General features: G+C 34.2%; 2 protein-coding genes across 5 annotated transcripts in view; one reads left to right on the top strand and one right to left on the bottom strand.

Moving 5' to 3' along the window:
• PHF14 (PHD finger protein 14) overlaps positions 1-20,331 on the top strand; it is a 200,073-nt gene that overhangs the window by 158,407 nt on the left and 21,335 nt on the right. The window contains exon 19 of one of the 4 annotated variants that reach the window (XR_012380230.1): positions 7,570-7,651. The exons of the other annotated variants lie outside the window; for them this stretch is intronic. The gene's annotated coding sequence lies outside the window, so the exon portion shown is untranslated. The remainder of the gene's footprint in view (positions 1-7,569; positions 7,652-20,331) is intronic. 4 annotated transcript variants of the gene reach the window in all.
• Positions 3,852-4,213, bottom strand: LOC112824943 (U6 snRNA-associated Sm-like protein LSm3). The gene has a single exon (XM_025872966.2). It carries the CDS (start codon positions 4,192-4,194, stop codon positions 3,886-3,888), a length of 309 nt encoding a protein of 102 aa, XP_025728751.1. The 5' UTR covers positions 4,195-4,213; the 3' UTR covers positions 3,852-3,885.

Below are 20,331 nucleotides of genomic sequence, written 5' to 3' on the forward strand. Positions count from 1 at the left end.
GGAAGTTAAGTTGGTTTTTTGTTAAATGTACCTTCGATAATGGCTACAAATGATTATCTGGTTCGCTGGCTTGAAAACTCTTTAAAGTATGCATATAGAGGTTACAATTTTTAAGAATCACTTTGAAAAGTTCAGGCTGCATCAGTGCATTTTTATCAGTTCACTTTTGTGTTCCTAAGGGACTACACTATTTTCTCAACTTTCAAAGACATTACATTATATATAGTATAGTGTAAATTCTGTTTCTAGATCAGATTTCTAGATTAACATTACCAGATATTTGTGAATCAGTTTCCAAAGCACAGATAGATAGCTTAAAGCAAGTCATGAATATAAGGTATTTCAGCATTATTCCCTTTTTTTAATGCAGCCGTTTCAACATATATCCCACAAAACAAAAATCATTACTTAATAATTCAGTTTAAAATGTATTCTAGTATCCAGTCATTAAATTTACTTATCACTTATTTTTCCTTACTTCAATTCATTTTAGGATTGTGAATGAAATAGATATTTTCAGAAAACATTCTCCTCTTTTTTTTAAAAGATTTTATTTATTTATTTTTTAAGATTTTATTTATTTATTCATGAGAGACAGAGGGAGAGAGAGAGGGGGGGAGAGAGAGAGAGAGAGAGAGAGAGAGAGAGAAAGAGAAGCAGAGGGAGAAGCAGGCTCCCAAGGAGCAGGGAGCCCGACGCGGGACTCAATCCCAGGACCCTGGGATCATGACCTGAGCCGAAGGCAGACGCCCAACCATCTGAGCCACCCAGGCGCCCAAACATACTCCTCTTTTACAAGAAGGTGAAGTGCTGTATAACTTAGACACTATCTTTTGTTTATCTTTTTCCCTGTGACATTTAATGACAACGTGGAAGCTTTAACCTGTTTGCAGCATAATGACTATATTAAGTACCATTTTATTCCCCCCCCCCTTTTTTTTTGAGTGCTCGCAAGTCTACTACTCATGAGTCTAATTTTTGCAGTGAGGTAAACTTTATGATTTAGCTGTTCCAAAATGCCCCAGTTTTTTCTCCCCTACTCTTTCTTCCATCCTCATTTTTCCCCTAAGGTATGATGAATACTCTATGTATTTGTGGTCTTTTATCAGTAAAAACTTTCCCTAGGATAGGAACCTCTCTAATAGGATCAAATATAGTTAGTTGCTTTTTAAATTAATATTATTATTTTTTACTCATAGCAATTTGAAAAAAAAATCCTACAGTCTGCAATTGACACCTTTAAATAAAAACTCTTCAAATTAATTTTAAAGAGTATATAAGACAATAGAAGTGGTCTTACCTGTTCTCCATATTAAGTGCTTTAAAGACTATCCAGATTCCTATTTTTAAAATACTAGTCTTTCATTTTTATTCAGACATAAATAAATTTTGTTCTTGAAATTAAGACAAGGTACAAACAGGGACACCTGGGTGCGTCAGTCAGTTCGGCTGCTGCTGTCGGCTCAGGTCATGATCCCAGGGTCCTAGGATCGAGACCTGCATTGGGCTCCTTGCTCAGCAGGAGCCTGTTTCTGCCTCTGCCTGCCGCTTCCCCTGCTTGTGCTCTCTCTTGGTCTCTGACAAATAAATAAATAAAAGTCTTTAAAAAAATTTAAGACAAGACACAAACAGAAAGCAACTTAATTCTTTCTTCCTAGTGCCTTTAAACAAGCTGTGTTGGATCTTCTTTTCTCTAGTGACTCTAGGACATACCTCATGGCGTTTCCAGTCTCCTTAAGGTATTAATAGTCTTTTTTTTAATATAAAAAATTCAGTCTAGTTTAATATCAAGGCTTCATTCTCTCAACAAGTTCAAAGCTTCTCCTCTCCCCAGCCAAGGTCTGCTTCAAACTGGAAAAGCTATAGTTTGATGGGGGCCATACTGGACTTTGATTCTTTTCCCTGCTTTCTTTTGTGGGTTTTTGGTGATCTCTCATTGTTATGGCTTGTCTACCTGCAGTTCCTTTGATGTGAGTGAGAGATGGTGCCTTCTCCTTACTTACAACTCATTTTTAGAACTTAAATTCTTTTTGTTTCCTCTTTCCTTGGTATCACCTTATTCCCACAAGGCTGTCCTCTGGCTAAATCCCTTCCTAGATAACCAGAATCTGGCTCTCTTTCACATCTCATTATCATTCCTAAGATAAGCGCATACACACACACCCCTGCCCTGCAGGCTCAGAAAAGCAGTCATTCCATGTGTGGCCCTGATCTTTTTTCTCCGCTGCTCTGCCACTACAACTAGACAGGCATGCGTCACCATTCAGTCTCTGTGACCCTCAGACTCCTGGGGCAAACTCTCTGAGTATGTTTTCAGAAAATCCCTCTCATACATGGGAAACTGCTCCTTCTAAAGAAATCCCTGCTGTCTCGTCTCGCCTGTGCTGTCTTCAGGCTTCTGTGATGAGTTGCCAGACCAGTGTTTATGTGTATGAGACTTGGACGTAAGTATTAAATATTTTATCAGTGCATATCTTTACAAAAATGAAATTTCAAACTGTTTATGATAGAGAAAATTTCACCCATCCCATGAATCCTTTAATGTATGTCAAATACCCTGTCACCATGACTCAAATCATGATCTTTTTCTTAGTTTTTCTACTTCATTCTTCTAGTTCCTCAACTTCAAGACCCCTAGGCCCTTATCTTCCTTCTGATTTTATTCCTCTTCCCCTTACTAAACTATTTTTTTGGCACTTAGTATTACACTTTCAAAAAAACATTAGAGCCAGGGTGCCTGGGTGGCTCAGTTGTTAAGTGTCTGCCTTTGGCTCAGGTCATGATCCCAGGGTCCTGGGATCAAGCCCCACATCAGGCTCCCTGCTCAATGGGAAGCCTGCTTCTCCCTCTCCCACTCCCCCTGCTTGTGTTCCCTCTCTCGCTTTGTCTCTCTCTGTGTCAAATAAATAAAATCTTAAAAAAAAAAAAATTAGAGCCCTCTATTATAATTCCCCAGCTTTCTCTGGATCCATTGTACTGTTTCATCGTAACTGATTTTTGTTTGTTTGTTTTTGTTTTTTGTTTTTTTCTGGCCAGAAATAACTGGAGGAATTTATGAACTTAGGTTCACATGTGAGCTCCTTATCAAATTTCTTATAGCAGCTATGTCAAATCTTTGCCACATATCTCAAGTCTCAGTTTTATGTCCAGCACCTCATTTTTTTAAGATCACTCTGTCTCTTAACATCATTGAGGAAAAGGGCCCATATCCCCGTCGTATCTCCTCTCAACCTGACATAGTCCTTCATACTTTTCCTAACTCGAACTTGGTTACTTTTCCCTACCTTAGTCTCTTACTTCCTGTCTCCAAAGGGGAGAAAATGTTTACTTTTTGTTCTTTATTCCCCAAATCACCTTTCTCTTCAGAATCTAGGTTTCTGTTCTCATTAAGTCATTCTGCAGTCTTTTCCAAATCACTCTTTTTGAAAGACCATTTTTCACATGTCTTTCTAGGTTAGAAAACTCCAGGAAGGAGTTCTCCGTTGTCCATACTGTAGGACAGACATGAGGGTTTCATCCCTGACTTCCGGGCCATCTGTAATCTGCCTCCATACTAATACAATACTCCAAACAGCTCTGCCTCCCTCTCTCCCTCTTCCCTTCCTGCTTCACTCCTCTCTCTCTACGTATGAGTGTATTTTTTTTTTTTTTTTTTTTTTTGCATCTTGGTGATCACATTTATTGAAAGGGTTGGAAAAAAATTAAAATGCCCTTTAGCTTAAGAATTTTTTAGTCATCCGCAAATCAACTCATTTCAGGAGTGGAAGAATCCTTGGTCATTTCTTAATATCAAAATTTACGCAGGTTTCTCTTTTGAATGTCTTCTACATTTAAAGAGGCAATCATACAAAAGCTCCTATATTCCATAATGATAAATTCTTTGTTTCAGCCAACTCTTAAAGGAGGGGCAACTAGTACAACACCATCTCCCCGGACAAAAAGCATTGGAATATTCCGTTTTGTTGATTTATATATCTCTTCGTATGTTTCCTCATCAATTTCTATAGTAGTCACAGTTTCTTCCACATCTCCCAATATCATATTTAAATGCTGATCATAAGCATGTAATCTGCCTCGAAGCTCTCTGTCATTTCTCATTTTCACATAAATTCGCTCATCCAGGCTGAGCCTGATGAGATCCAGGGGCTCTTCTACAGTGTTGGTAGTTTGTTGCTGGTCCACGTCGTCCGCCATGTTTCAAACCCTGGGCCTTTTCCCCAGTATGAGTGTATTTTTTAAATTAATTGTTCAGCTTAAGTTCCAGTTTTTCTATAATCTTTAGGACGAGACTGAATTTCTTTTTCATTTCTTTGCTAGACTGTTCATTTGGTATTTAATAGATGTTTCTTTGTATTCTTATTCATCTTTTTATGTCTAAGTTCTTTTTACCAGCTAGATTACAAACATGTATGGCAGAGAGTATTTCTTTCCTACTTTCTTGAAGACAAGGAGTCTCAGCATTATATATAATTTTTTCTAAGATAGATTTAAAATTGCTTCTAGTAGTTCTTCACTGCTAGCTTATTTCCTATTAGTTATTAAAATTATTTTTTAAAGTTTTATTTTGCTGAATGGCAGTAGAAGTAGTGCAGGGTCTACTTTTTGCCTTAGATGCCCAAGGCTATTTGTTGAAAAAACAAATGATGTCTGAAACAGAAAATTTCTGCCAGCCATGACCCAGATATGCATAAAAGACCTAGAGTAAGAGACATAAGAAAATATCTTCAGCAAATTTTTTAAAATAATACCTTTTCTTAGGAATAGTTGCTATTCCTGTCTAGTTCCCTCAGCATTTCTGTTAACATTTATGAGTACCTGTTGATTATTTGTAGTATATTTCTTTGGAATAGAGATACAGTTTTAAATTAAAAAGAAATTGTTTCCTCCAGAATGAAGAACACCAGGGTTGTCTAAGAGGGTAAAACTAATCTGAAAGAAAATGTCCATTTCATATTTTTTGTACATAAATTAAGAAGAAATACTTACACTGGTATTTTCTTTCTCTTGATGGCCCTACCAATATGTCTGCAACAATAACCTGATTTTATTGAATGAAAATCTGTATCATACTCAAAAGATATGCTACACACTGTGCTAGGTGCTTGAGATATACTAAGATAATCAGACATTGGGCTGCCTGGGTGGCTCCGTCTGCCTTAAGCTCAGATCATGATTTGAGAGTCCTGGGATCGAGCCCCATGTCAGGCTCCCTGGAGGTCTGCTTCTCTTTTTTCCCTCTGCCCTTCCCCCCCCCCCCCCCCCCCCCCCCCCCGCCACCACACCTTGTGTTCTCTTGCTCATTCTCACCCTCTCGCTCGCTCTTGCTCATGCTCTCTCTCAAATAAATCTTTGAAAAAGAAATCAGACATGAATCTGGCCCTTAAAAAACTTAATGTTCTGGGGCGCCTGGGTGGCTCAGTAGTTAAGCATCTGCCTTCGGCTCAGGTCATGACACGGGGTCCTGGGATCGAGCCCCACACTGGGCTCCCTGCTCAGCGGGAAGCCTGCTTCTCCCTCTCCCACTCCCCCCTGCTTATGTTCCCTCTCTCGTTGTCTCTCCCTCTCTGTCAGATAAATAAATAAAAAATCTTAAAAAAAAACCCAACGTGCTATTAGGATAGATAAGATATGTATGCATATAATCATAATACAAGATTGAAAGTGTTAAATGCCATTAGAAGGTATAGAGAAGTTACTCTGGGAATTTAGAGACTAAGAACATTAGTTTACTTTCAGCTCCAAAAATCAAAAAGAAATTGGTGGATAATACATCATTTGAATGGAATTATGAAAACTAAGTAGGATTTGATAAGAATATAAGTGAGGCTAGGCTAAGTTATGCAACATACACCCCCAAATCCCAAATTTTTAGCGGATTAACACAAGTTGAACTGTCATACAAGTAACATGTCATTACAGATTGGCAGAGCTACTTTGCACATCATAGTAACTTGGGGACCCAAGCTAATCATAGTTTTATTTTAACATATATGGTTCTTGGCACTGTAGCAGGAAATATGGCAAATTGCAGAATGGCTTTTGGAAGCTGACACATATCATTTCAGTTTACCTTCCACAAATTACATAAACCTACCTTTAAGAAGCCAGGGAAATATAATGCTACCATGTGCTATCACACTTGAAAGGCCTTTCTGGTATTTGAAGCAGCATAGGGGAATCCTTGGAGAGAAAAAGTGTGTGTACGATTTCTATGGAGGAAACTGCATAATAGTTTGAAAAGTCATGTAACAGTTGCTAATATGTTTTTGAATTTTTTTGTTTTAAATAATTTTTTTCGGAGCAGTTTTAGGTTTTACAGAAAAACTCAGTGGCAAGTATAGAGAGTTCCCATATGCCCCCCTCATTCCTGCCCTGTTATTAACATCTTGCATTAATGTGGTACATTTGTTAACCTCAGGTTCACATTAGGGTTACACAGCTAGTTAATGGCAGAGTTATGACCAGGTTAGTGCTAGTTGCTGTTAATCTATCACTGAGCACTTCAGAAATTATCATATGTTGTCATTAAGTCTGTTCAGTGATTAAAAATAAGTTTAGTGCTAAAATGTATATACCTAATTTTGCAAAAACATAAGTCAACTCAAACTGTGTAACAATATACAGTGAATGATTAGGGAGAGAAACACAAGTCCTTTTTAAGTAAGCTTTGTCAAAGACTAATTCTTGCATTATATGAACACTTGCACATATTTATCCTGATTTCTTTGTGTATTGGCCCTAGAACCCACCTCTTTCTTCACTTTCTTCACATAACCTTCTAAGGCCTGTAAACTTGATTTTATTCTGTCATCAGTGTCCCTCATTACTTCTTCTGGCACAGTGTTTCCTGAGAAATTAGTCTCTTAGATGTTCTCAGTGTTCCTGTAATCTTAGTCAAATAGTCTGCTTCAAGAACAGACTCAAAATCATATTGTCTAGGTAAGTGTATAAATTTGGATATGTGACTTAATATCTCTGCCTCATTTCCTCATTTTAAAATGGAGACAATAATAATACCTACTCATCAGGGCTTTTGGGGGCTATTTTATCTGTGTTTTAGAGTCTGATAACAATGTCAGTGAGCCTGACCAGTACCTGATTCACTCTTGCATTTAGTTGCATGTGCACAAGAAAAAGAAAAGAAATGGTTTTCACTAAGATAAAGATGAAATATATATATTTTCATATATATATGTGAAATATATATATTTTCTTAGATGTTCTCAGTGTTCTGTGTTCTTCATCTTAAAGATGAAATATATGTATTTTCATATATATATATGAAATATATATATTTCTATTTCCAAAACACTGAGAGTAGCACATCCCTTGTTTTCATTTGAGGACCATCTAAAATTATTTTAATAGAATGTTGGCTATAACTATAATTTTTAAAATACTCCATAAAAATTTAAGTTTAAGCAAGTGTTAATATTTTGTATATTTTTCATGGTAAAGAAATGTCTTTTTTTCCATTTCAAGTCCAACTTTGTTAAGGAGCACAATTTCCTGCATTGGTAATGTTAAATGTAACTTTAGCTTTCAATTCATTGCTGTGGTTGTTTCCAGAGCCTGCTTTAAGAGATAAACCCATTGCAAATGAAGACAGCATTCATTTTCTTCCACCTCAGGCCACACAGAATTGATTGAGGTAATAAAATGACAGCAACTTGTAATATACTGAAGGCTCTTTAATTCGAAAACGAGTTCTAACCTGATTCAGAGCTTGTTTAAAGCTAATTTATAGCTTGCATAATTTTTAGCTAGCCGACCAGGGTAAAGGATGATATTTGAAAACTAATAAAGAATTAACTTATGATACATTCACACTTGTTTTGTTAAAGTCAACTGGTATTAAAAAAACATAGGTGGGAGCAGAATGGCAGAAATAATAATTGGTAAGCTTTGCCTCACATAAGTAGCATTGTTGACAACGGTTTAAATTTTTCATCATCTCATTTCAGACCTAACTTCTTGTCCTGTGTTCGTAAACTCAGTTCTATTTGTATTTCTTGTATTTTAAGGTCCTTCATTTTTCATCACATCTATATTAAGGTTAGTGAGAGGCTGGGTACAGTTGACAGCGGCTGTGACTGCCACAAGTACAAATGTACTGTAGGCCGTGGTGACAGTGCTGCTGCTAACTAGTTCTGTCAGCATTTAATCTTTTTTAAGTTGCAAGCTGAAAGGAATTAGAACTCTTCAGTTTTATTTGGGCTCAAAAAGAATCCATAGGCTTTTGGCCTTTGTGGGCTGTTTTTCTCTCTTTATTTGAACATTTTTTGACCCACAAATAATATAACTACCATAGTAAAGTATTTTGTACTATGAATGAGGCCAGATTTTCAGAAATTTCATGTCAGCATTCATGAGTAAAAGTGGATTACATTTTTCTTTTTTATATTTAAATCCTTTGCATGGTAATAACTTTTACCCTTTTAAAAAAAAAAGGACATGGAGGATGAGCATGTCTTTTGTCATATGCTATTATTATAGGATCCTAGAAAATGATGAAAAATTTTTTTAAGATTTATTAGAGCAAGAGAGAGCATGAACAGGGGGAGGGGCAGGTGGAGAGGGAGAAACAGACTCCCTGCTGAGCAGGGAGCCTGACTCGGTGCTCCATCCCAGGACCCTGGGATCATGACCTGAGCTGAAGGCAGACCAGTAACTGACTGAGCCACCCAGGCGCCCCAGGACCCTGGGATCATGACCTGAGCTGAAGGCAGACCCGTAACTGACTGAGCCACCCAGGCGCCCCAAAATGATGAAACTTTGAGAAGAGCATTTACCATCCTTAACCGTGTATCACACTTGTACATTGCAAATGTTTTGGCTATCTAAGCTTAAAATGTCAGTAAATGTATATGAACATAGGTTTAGATATATGAGACTGTACTCTCATATTCTGTGGTTTCTTCAGTGAAGCTTGTCTAGATAACTTGTATTAAGACAAAGATTGTGGTTAATCTAATTCTGCCCGTAATAAACATGGCCATAATTATTTTAATTACTCTTTTGAAAAGTATAAAGCAGTATGTGCTTATTATAGAATAATATATAAAGATGAAAATAAAAATCATTCAGGGAATAACCATTGCTTGCATTTTGTTATTTTTTCTGTGTGTATTTTTAAAAATCTTAATATGACATATGCCATGCATTCTCAGTAGGGGCAGTGTTGCTCCAAGGGGGCAAAAATTGGTTCTCACAGGAGTAAGAAAGAGGGTTTGTCACCCTCCACTGTTCAACCTTTTCTGATAAAATCTTACTCTTAATATTTAATTTCTTTCAGGTTTTCTTGGGTATCACACAAGTAGTACTGTCGTTAAGATTCATGAAAAAATATACAAAATGTATAATGATCACTAATACAAAACAATGAAACAGATGGTTATGATCACATGACATTCCATCAGTTGCTTGATCTTGAAGTTATTTCACACAAAGTGGCTACATGTGCCTGTTGGCTGCTATTGGCTGTCTTGTGGATGTTGTTTATGCTTGATCTTCAGTACTTTTGTGTATAACAGGCTTTGAGAATGAATAGATTATCTAATATTACAAAAATTATTTAATCCATCATTAATTATATCAGTTGCTGAAATGAGAACATACTAACAATATATGAATGATTATTTAGCAGCTAGTTATTTTCTCTTATCAAGTGAAACCTAAAGTTCACTAAAATTTTAAGACCTACTTAATTTTTTTGGTTACTTTTGCTGGAAATATAATAGTTTGAATGACTTAAGACTTGATTTTACATTGTTACATGTAAAAGAATTTTCTTACATGTTTATATGTAACATTTTAATTTTTAAATCTTGTAATGTTTTATAAAGTATAGTTGACACAATGTTACATTAGTTTCAGGTGTACAACATCATGATTTGACAAGAGTATGCATTATGTTTTGCTCATCACAAGTGTAGCTGTATCTGGCACCATACAATGCTATTGCAGTACCATTGACTATTCCTTATGTTGTGCCCTTTGTCCCCGTGACTTATTCATTCCATAACTGAGAGCCTGTTATCTCCCACTCCCCTTCATCCATTTTGCCCATTATCCCACTCCCCTCCCATCTGGCAACCATCAGTTTATTCTCTGTATTTATAGGTCTGGTTCTGCTTATTGTTTGTTTATGCATTTGTATTTTTTTTAAATTCCACATATAAGTGAAATTTATGGTATTTGTCTTTCTAGGTCTGACTTGTTTCACTAAGCATAGTATTCTGTAGGTCTGTCCATGTTGTCACAAATGACAAGATCTCATACTTTTCATACTTTTTTTTTAATATTCCCTTGTGTGTGTATATCATATCTTCCTTATCCATTCATCTGTTGATGGACACCTAGGTTGCTTCCATATTTTCACTATTGTAAACGATGCAGTAAACACAGGGGTACATATGTCTTTTTGAATCAGTGTTTTTGTTTTTTTTTTCCTTTGGGTAAATTAAAAAAAGTCTATTTTTAGTTTTTTGAGGAATCTCCATACTGTTTTCTGTAGTGGCTGTACAGGTTACATTCCCACCAATAATGCATGAGAGTTCCTTTTTCTCCATATATTTGTCAGTGCTTGTCTTTTTTATTTTAGCCATTCTGACAGGTGTAAAGTGATATCTCATTATGGTTTTGATTTCGATGGGATCAGTGATGTTGAGCATCTTTTCATGAATCTGTTGGCTATCTGTAAGTCTTTGGCAAAATGTCTATTCAGGTCCTCTACCCATTTTTTAATAAGATTTTTTTGGCATATAATTTATATAAATAAATTACTCAACAGTTATAGTTACACAGTTAAGTTACATGTTAATAACTTAATTTTTAACTTCTATTAAATTACAAAATGATAAAAATTTATATTTAATCATTCATAACCTTGTAGCAGATAAAAAGTTAAGCTCTTTTTAAGCCTAAAGCTTAACTCCTTTTATTATATAAAGTACAGCTAGCTATACATACAGCACATAAACAGATATACAGTATATCTGTGGCATTAAAATTTCATGGGGAGGCAGTTAGGGAAAAAAATTCTAAGAAGACTCTCTGCGGGATACTAATAAAACCGTTGAGAAACACTAGCATAAAGAACTGTTACCCTGCTCCTTCCCTTAATATTACATAGTAATTATTCAGATTATTTTTATGCAAAGCCAGTTTTGTGCCCTGCACACAATGGGTATAATAAATTAAGAAAAAGTAGATTCACTTGTGACATCAGTTATCAGTTTTATTTGAAATTTCATTTGAGATGATAATCCATAAATTCTAGTAATCCACAAATATCCATAAAGTACTAGATCATTTTGTGATTGTTGGAGACAGAATCGTAAATATCTACTTAGAGATTGAAACATCAGTCTTAATAAATCTATAAATTTCAGTAGGATTCCTTTTTATATTGTTTGAAGTCTTTCAAATGATCTGGCCTTTGTATTTACTATAATCCTTCTAGTTTGTATGCATATTATTCTTTTATATAATTCTAGGGTATGATTTATGACTCTATCATTTACAAACATTAATGCCTTTGTGCTGGCCATTACTGTGCTATGATTAAAAAACTAGTAAGACATTTTGTCTTGATTACTTAAAAATGGGAGCAAGACAGAATTCTTCCTCTAGGATAGGCATGTAAACTGAGGAACTAAGGACTTATCAGTGCTTTAGAAGTTTAAGTAGGAATGCCTGGCTGGCTCAGTCAATAGAGCATACAACTCTTGATCTTGAGATTGAGTTCAAGCCCCATGTTGAATGTAGAGATTACTTAAGTAAATAAGTCTTTAAAAAAAAAAAAAAAACTAACAGTACCGGATATTTGATATTGTAGAAAGTATAGAAACCATTGTTTTGTGGAGCCAAGCAAGCAAATATTTGGCAGAATGAAGTATGACAATAACAAATGTTTTACCATATAAACTATATATATTACACTCAATACTGTACAGTAGTTTAATTTCTAAAATTCATCTCACATCTGTATTTCCATTAACTATCTTGAGAAAAAAGAGAGACAAGCACTCTAAGACTGAGAATAGTATATTTTTTTATTGTTTTCTTGTGTTTATGGCCTGAAGACTTTTTTTTTTATTTTATTCAGCTCCATTCTCATTTGGTTCACAGTCACTAAAATTTAAACTTCTGGACTTGAACCATATAATATAAAAACTTTACTTTTAAAAATTGCACTCCCTTTTAAGTGAATTTGAAGCCATTGTAACAAGTGATTTTGGAACCCAAGTAATGTAACCAAACGCAAACATATGGTTGTTCTATTTTTCTTGTTTTTATAGCTTTGGGAAGATGGTGTTTTTAGAGCAAATATTTTATTTTTTCCCCAGTATGAGTTTTAAAAATCTAATAAAAACAAAGGCCTTGGAGATATTCTTATTACAGAAGTTTCAGGGAGTAGGACTGTCTGCAAAAAAAATTGTTTTCATATATACATTTATATAAGATAAAATTTGTTTTACCAGTGAACAGCTTTTAATATATGTTCTTCCAGTTGCACTGCATTTAACAATAGAAAGGAGCTGGTTTCAAAATAATTTAAAACAAAATTTGTCCCTAGCACAGAACTGATTTATTAAATTTTAAAATAAGTGACCTATTAAGAGAAAACGTTTAAATCTGTTGTTTCTGTTATCAAATATAAGGCATTTATCTGTATTTAACCTTTTAGAATCATTGTGTTTATTTCAATGGATACTCATTTCTTCTAACATTTGGAGGATATTTAATACATGACTTAGTACCATTTGCATATAGGAATATTCATTTTAGAAGTTCTGTTCTCCATTTAAGTAGTTTTACCTATTGACCCAGGTAAGAGAGCATAATCAAGTTAACTAATTGTCACAGTCTCATGAACTTCATATTGACAGGAAATTAAAGACAAATGGAAGGGTGCCTGGGTGGCTCAGTAGGTTGAGCAGCCGGCTCTTGGTTTCAGCTCAGGTCATCACCTTGAGCTGACATCGAGCCCAGTGGTGGGCTCAGTGCAGAGTCTGCTTCAGATTCTCTTTCCTTCTTCCTCCAGCTCGAGTGTGCATGTGCTCTCTCTCTCTCTGTTTCTCTCTTTCAAATAAATCGATAAAGACAAATAGAAATCATCAGCCTTTAGCTTGAAATCAAACTTAAAGAATTTTACAAAGTTGCATTATATTTAAATGAAGAATGTATATATTTTACATTAACCCTGAAGTGTAAGTAATTTAAAAATGTTGAAAGGCAAACGTGTGGAACATACCAAGCATTTAGCTTTGTTTCTGAAAGAAATGAAATTACAAAAAATGAAAAATTACAAAACGTAATTAAGGTACCTTAAAAGATACCAAAAGTTACAGAAGGTATACAAAGGTATAGTAAATGTTTCTGGAAATGAGAGTTGAGTAAAATTTTCCATAGGATACGAAGTAATATACTATTAAAACTAATGTACTAATAATAATGCATCATTATGATCAGCAAGTTCATATAATAATGGCATTGACTTCTGGATTCCTGTCTGGTATGGGGGTGACCTGGCCCCTGAGGCCAGTTATTTGAAGACCCACAATTCTCTACCCATTTCTACATACCATTCTATACAGATCGCTATATATGTCCCTAAACACATTTTTATACTGATTCTACACATACCTCTGTACACCAATCTTTTTATACCCCTATTTACATCCCTACAGATGTTCCTACATATTCTACATGTATCCCTACACACTGATCCCCTACAGAGCCATTTCCAAGACCCTTTGTACACACACCCTGTGTATACACATACACACTCAACACTAAAACAAAAAAACTTACCTTCCTTTCCTTAGTATGTGTGATATACCCTTATTTTTTTCTCTTAAATTTTACTACTAAAACCAAATTTTTCAGAAGTCACTAAACCCACATTTTGTTTAGACTAGAACTGCTGTTCTAGTACGTCCAGACTGATATATAGGTCAGTATATTTTTGCTATGTGTCTAGGCATATGAATACAGATACAGAAGCAAATAAAACTTAGGACGAAGTAATATTTTGCTTACATTCCAAATTTTGTAGACAGTTTTTTTAAGCTTTCATGTTTTGATCTCTAATTGCTCAGCAGTGATTATAGATTTATAATTTTTTTCTCACCATATGATACACAAACTACAAGAATATCTTATGTAGAAATATTTAAAGAAACTAGAAGTTCAAACAAAAAGGTTCAAATGTTAGGATTTAAAGAGCTTTATATCATAGGATTGAAATTTCTATACCTTATGATTAAATGATAGGCTTCATGCCAGTAGAATGGCAGTAGGTTGCAAAGTTTGGCATTATCTGAAATTGTTTTCAACTATTTACCAACATTGAAAAATATTTAATTCCTGGGAAACATCTTTGATGTATGGTCAGTCTTGTCATGAAACTGTCAGGAAGCCGATATGTTTTCTGTTATATTTATTATCTGTGAGGTAATAAATGTCTATTTCTACAAAATTGAAATTAAGTGAAACATGCCTGAGGAGTGTCAGGTTTATGGTCAGTCAGACCTGGATTTGAATATCTACTCCTCCACTTAGTAGTTGTGACACTCTGGGCAAATTCCTTAACCCTTCTGAGTTTCAATGTCATCATCAGTAAACTTACTTAATAGGCATTTCTGAGGATCAAAGAATAGCATATGTAGAATGCCTAGCACAATTCTTGGCCCATTAAATCCTCCATAAATGGTAATATATATCATTTTGATTATTATTACATACCAAAAGTTATAGTAGGTTGCAAAAGATAATAGTAAATGTTTCTAGAATTGATGAGAGTTGAGTAAAATTTTCTATAGGATATGATGTATTGTACTATTACAATAATCTTTTGTTTATCCTATTTGTGAGCAAAGCCAAGCTATTTTGTTGCATCTGTGTTTGACTTTTCATAACTCAAAGGTAGGAATGCCTAAAAACTTACAGTAGTTCTTTACATAATTGTTACTGTCAGAAAGATTCCTTGCGAAAAATAGTATCATGTACAAATCTGGGTATAGATTCCTTTTTTCTGGGTTAATACAGAATTATAGCACAGTACTATTTCACAATTTTTTCAACAAAGGGTTATATGAATATTGTATTTTCTAGGCATCTCAAGTTTTAATTCAAGCTATTAGTGTTATTTTTCACACATGCTATTAAATTATTGCTAATAACAGGTCAATAGATACTGCAAATGTGCTCAGGATAAGTAAAGTCCTCCGTAAGTAATGTCTGCCTTAAAAATTCAGTTGGTTAGAATTAAAAAGCATTTACCCAGGAAGAGAATTGGTTCCCCAAGGTTATTTGAAGAAAATACCAGTGTCACCTTGAGTTCTATTCATAATAATAAACTTCTCATTCATTTAAAATAGTTGGAATCTTTGAATTTAAATCTAGAATTGGCTTTGCAGTCAACTGGTCAAATGCTCTTAGACCTCATCTCCTTCAAGGTTATCTCTGTATTTAAGAATGAATTGTCAAAGACCCATATGATTAGCAGGGCCCAGCTAAGGACTTTGACTTTCTAAGTCCATCAGTCTTTGCCCTGTATAGTACTGATGATCAGTGTCCCTTTATGGACGTTTGTGGTTAAATCTCTTACAGTGCCTATACATTCCCCAAATACTGTATAACTTCTGTGATTATCTAATTCGACTTATTGTTTGGCATATATAGACAAAAAAAATATTTTCTTATCATTTTGATGTAAAATAAGTTATTTAAAATTTTTTCTTGCACTGTGGTATATAGTAGTCTGAGTTTCATCAAGAGCATGATTTGATATATGGTTCCTACAGAGAAGTTTAATCTGTGTACAAATTTTATTCTTTGAAATTATCAGCTTCATTTTGCATCAGTGTAGTGAGTCTCTGATAATAGGTATTTTTGTGTTTCATTTTTTAACCCCATTTGAAATTGTTTCTATAAGTTTTTATACTTATCACCTTGTTATAAGTTCTTATACTTACCACTTTTTTAGTGATACTGCTGTTCCTAATTGATACTTCCTTCTCCTTACCATGTAGTCTCCCAAAATTTAAAAATACTGCTTCATGAAAGAAAAAAAAAAAAATACTAGCATGTTTTCCTCAAATTATCAGACTATGAGAATTTTTGCCTACAAAAATTTCTGTGGCTACCTTTTAAATATCTAGATATCAGAAATGGCAAAGTAAAAGTAAGAACTTACCTAAAAAACTTCACTGGTCATTTTTATTTTTACACGTTAGGATTTTTTAGACTTTGTTTACAGATGCTTTTCAATCAAAGCCAATAGTTTTATTGTATTTTGACAGAGTGTGCTATAGACAACAGTGTTAAATTTATTATCAGTGTGAATTCATGAGCCATAAATGCGTAGCCCAAACACATGAAATTGCAAAATTTACATTTTCTTAGTAACCTTAGGTATCCTCAAATTTAAAGCTGGTAGAAATACTTGATGCCCGGGCGCCTGGGTGGCTCAGTTGGTTAGGCGACTGCCTTCGGCTCAGGTCATGATCCTGGAGTCCCTGGATCGAGTCCCGCATCGGGCTCCCTGCTCGGCAGGGAGTCTGCTTCTCCCTCTGACCCTCCCCCATCTCATGTGCTTTCTCTCTCTCTCATTCTCTCTCTCAAATAAAATAATATTAAAAAAAAAAAAAAAAAAAAAGAAATACTTGATGCCCTTTTCCATTCTTACAGTGATACACATTGCAATTATTCACTGCTCTATAATGGATCATTTTTTATCTCCATCTTGTGTTCTGTTTATATAAAATAAATATTTATGTTTTCTCATTTTTCTGAACTAAGAGATACACATAAAATAGGTTTGAAGTATCCACTATAATTCATTGCTTGAAAAGAAAGACCTTACACTGATACTGTATGGAAGAGAAAACTATCTAAATCATTTTAGCAGCAAGCTTATAACCAAGATAACATCAGCATTTTCCTTTGTGAAAATGTATCTTCCATATAATAAAGTAAGGGTACAGTATTTTATTAAAAATAATACAGCAAATTTAACCTATCACTATCACAAACCTAGCTTAAAGAAGGTCCTCTTATGTTTGATGGGGGGAAAAATAGTAAGATTTGGTGTAGTCACATGTTCACTATACCACACCACCAAAAAAAACACTAAAATGCAAAAAAAAAGTGAAATAGTTCTTATGTTAATAATGTAATACTTCACATATTATCCTCTATAAATATACATTCATATTGCTGCTTACCTATGGTATGTTTAGTAATGAATTTCGTGGCAGATTACTTTAATAGCTGCATTTTTAAAATGTATTATTATCTTGCTCTATTATATAAGTATGTTCACTAAGATCATTCAGAAAATGCAGAAAAATGGATAAAGAAAACAAAACTCATAACCTACCTTTCAGAGGTTACCACTGTTAGCATATTGGTATATCCCTTTTTAGCTTTTCATCTTGCCTTCGTTTAACAAATATTTACTGAGCATTTTATAAGGGTAAGGCCCAGTAATCGTTGCTGAGTGCCATGGCATCCGTGGCCGGATATAACCCTGTCCTTGTGATGCTTGCTTAGAGTCTATCAGAGAATATGGACAAATGGGATGGAAGGGATGGGAAAAGCCCCCAAGGTACTGGGGGCTTCCCTAGCAAGGGAATTAACCTGGTTGGTTGGGTCCCGGCAAATATTCTTGCTATTTCTAGCATGTAGTAGGAGTGTTCTGTAATGCCAGTACTGTTAGGGGCATATGTTCTCATATTTTAAAAATTTCATTAGCCATTTCACTGAGGATCTAGAAGAAAATAGCATTCTTGTGTGCATAAGCCTTCATATCTGAAAAATTCACATTATTTTAAAAACCACTATGATATCATTATCGCTGCTATAAATTAAATAGACTGAAAATGAGCAAATCTCCAAAATGTCTCTCCAGTTTCTTCATTATGGGCTGGAAAGAATTTAGCATTTCCAAATTATTTTTATGATAATAAAAAGTTGCTGATTCACTTGTTATAATTTATGGAAGTATTTTATTTTATCCAGCTTTAACACTGCTATTGTCCTAAAGCAATTAGCACAGTTTTATTGCAGTTTTGCAATATTTTACAGTAATAAACTATTTAAAGACCAGTTTTTCTAATAAAATAATTATGTGCTTTTTTACCATTATGAAATATGCTAATAAATTTGAAAAGTAACATGTATTAGATATATGAACAGTGCCATAATTCTGTTTCATTAAAAACAGTAAATTAATGTCATAGAATGCTATAAGCCTTTTGATTTTTTATTTTATTTCTATTTTCATTCTATTTATGTTATATATTACTATATTTTAAACTTATATTACAAAGCAAACTTAGGAAAATATGAAAGCATATTTCATATTAAAAAATTTTAATGGTGGCAAGTAAGCTCTTGAATATGTTGAACCTAAATTCTTCATCATGAATATTAAATTCTATTATCTTAAAATGTTTCATTGGAAAATCTAGACTTATAACAGTATGTTTCATGACATAGTTTCTAGTGCTTTACAGTCAAAACATGAAAATTCCTATAATATTTAAATATTATAGAATTAATTTTGAAAGCAAATAATTTTGTTATGATTCAAGACTTCATTTTAGAAACTAATACCAGAGGAATATCAGATAGAAAATATTTTAGTTCTTTCAAGAAGAATTTCATTTATTTAAATTTTCTTTGGCAAACATGTTTTAATATCTCTTCCCAATCTTTCAGAGCCTCTTTCACCTTATCCTTTCTCCAACTATGCCCATTTCCAGACTACTACAACACAACTTCTAAGTAGTTGTACTCAGTACCTTCATTTTCCTTTTCCTCCAAAATTAGAAATGTTTATAAAAATGAAACAGTACAAAATATTATATACCTCCTTACTATAGTCATGTAGTGATAATTCTCAGACACTAAATTGAAGTTGGGAAGATCACTCTGATTTAACTGTTTATGGTTGGGTGTATAAAGTAACATATAGGCATATTAAAAAAAAAAGCAGTTATAGATCTCTGAAAGTTTTTCCCTTTCATACATACATTCAGCTTCCTGTGGTCATTTTGAGGATAACTAGAACATACAAACTTAAAAGGAGATGCTGAAAGATGTTCTTATTTACAGTAAATGCAGTGGACTTTGTGCAAATCAGTGCTGCAGCTGTATTTTGTTTCTTACTCAAATTGAAAGTCTTAGATACTAGGATGGAGAATTTACCACATATTGTTTTTAGAAGGATATTTTTATGCTGCAGGAAAGGTTTGATTAATATAGAAGATATATAATGCTTAACAAGAAGCCCAGAAATAGTATTGTCAGGAGCCCAGGCGATCAGAAGTAATTTTTATCATGATTCTTTTGGTCTTTCTGCCATGGTTCACAGATTGCTGTTATAACTCCAGCCATTACATCCATGTTTGAAATTAAAGAGGAAGGATGAAGTATAAAATGACATGTTTCATTCCCTCTTTAAACAATTTCAACTAGGTTTTGATACCACTCCACTGAAATGATTCTTGTTAAGGTCACTTGCAGTCTCTTTCTTGTCAAATTCAGTAGTCATGCCTTTGTTTGAATCTTATCTGACCTCTCAATATGATTTGACAATCTACTGGCCATTCCCACTTTCTTGAAAAATTTTCTTTACTTGGCTTCTGTGACCCCATCATCCCCCAATTTTCTTCTTACAAAACTGGCAACTCCTTCTCAGTCTTCTTAGCTAAATTCTCCACCTCCACCCAAGTTGTATTACCATGGCTTAGTCCTTAAGGCCTTTTTCCTCTCAATTTACATATTATTCCCTAGATGATTGCAAATAGTCTTATAACTATATGTTGAGGACTTCAAAACTTCTAACACCAGCCCTTAATTCTTCTTCCAGGATCTAAATTCATATATCCAAACATTTGTCTGACATTCCCATTGAATACCTAAAGATTGTCTTAAGCTTAATATTGCCTAAATATAATTCTTGTTTCCTGATCCTTCATCACTCCAACACAACTACTTCTCCCATAGTTTTTACCAGCTTAACCATTTTTGGTGGCAAAAACAGGGAATCATTTCTAATTACTCTTCTTTTGTTTATTCAGTAATTATTTAGTGAATACCTACTACATGCAGTATTTCGAGGGTAGAGAGGACAGCAAACAGAGCTGATCCCTGCTGTCAGGAAATTTATACACTTGAAATGTAAAGTGTGTTCAACTCATGCTTATGTTCTTTATACCAGACACCTGGTCAAAGACACCTCTCTGTTTCTTTAGCAAATCAAATTATGTTATAAAATGTTGCAAACATAACAGTAATTGTAACTTGTAACACTTA

The sequence above is a fragment of the Callorhinus ursinus genome, unplaced genomic scaffold (genome assembly GCF_003265705.2).
Source record: "Callorhinus ursinus isolate GAN/ISIS: 27379988/994484 unplaced genomic scaffold, GSC_fseal_2.0 scaffold12, whole genome shotgun sequence".
Classification (NCBI taxonomy): Eukaryota; Metazoa; Chordata; class Mammalia; order Carnivora; family Otariidae; genus Callorhinus; species Callorhinus ursinus.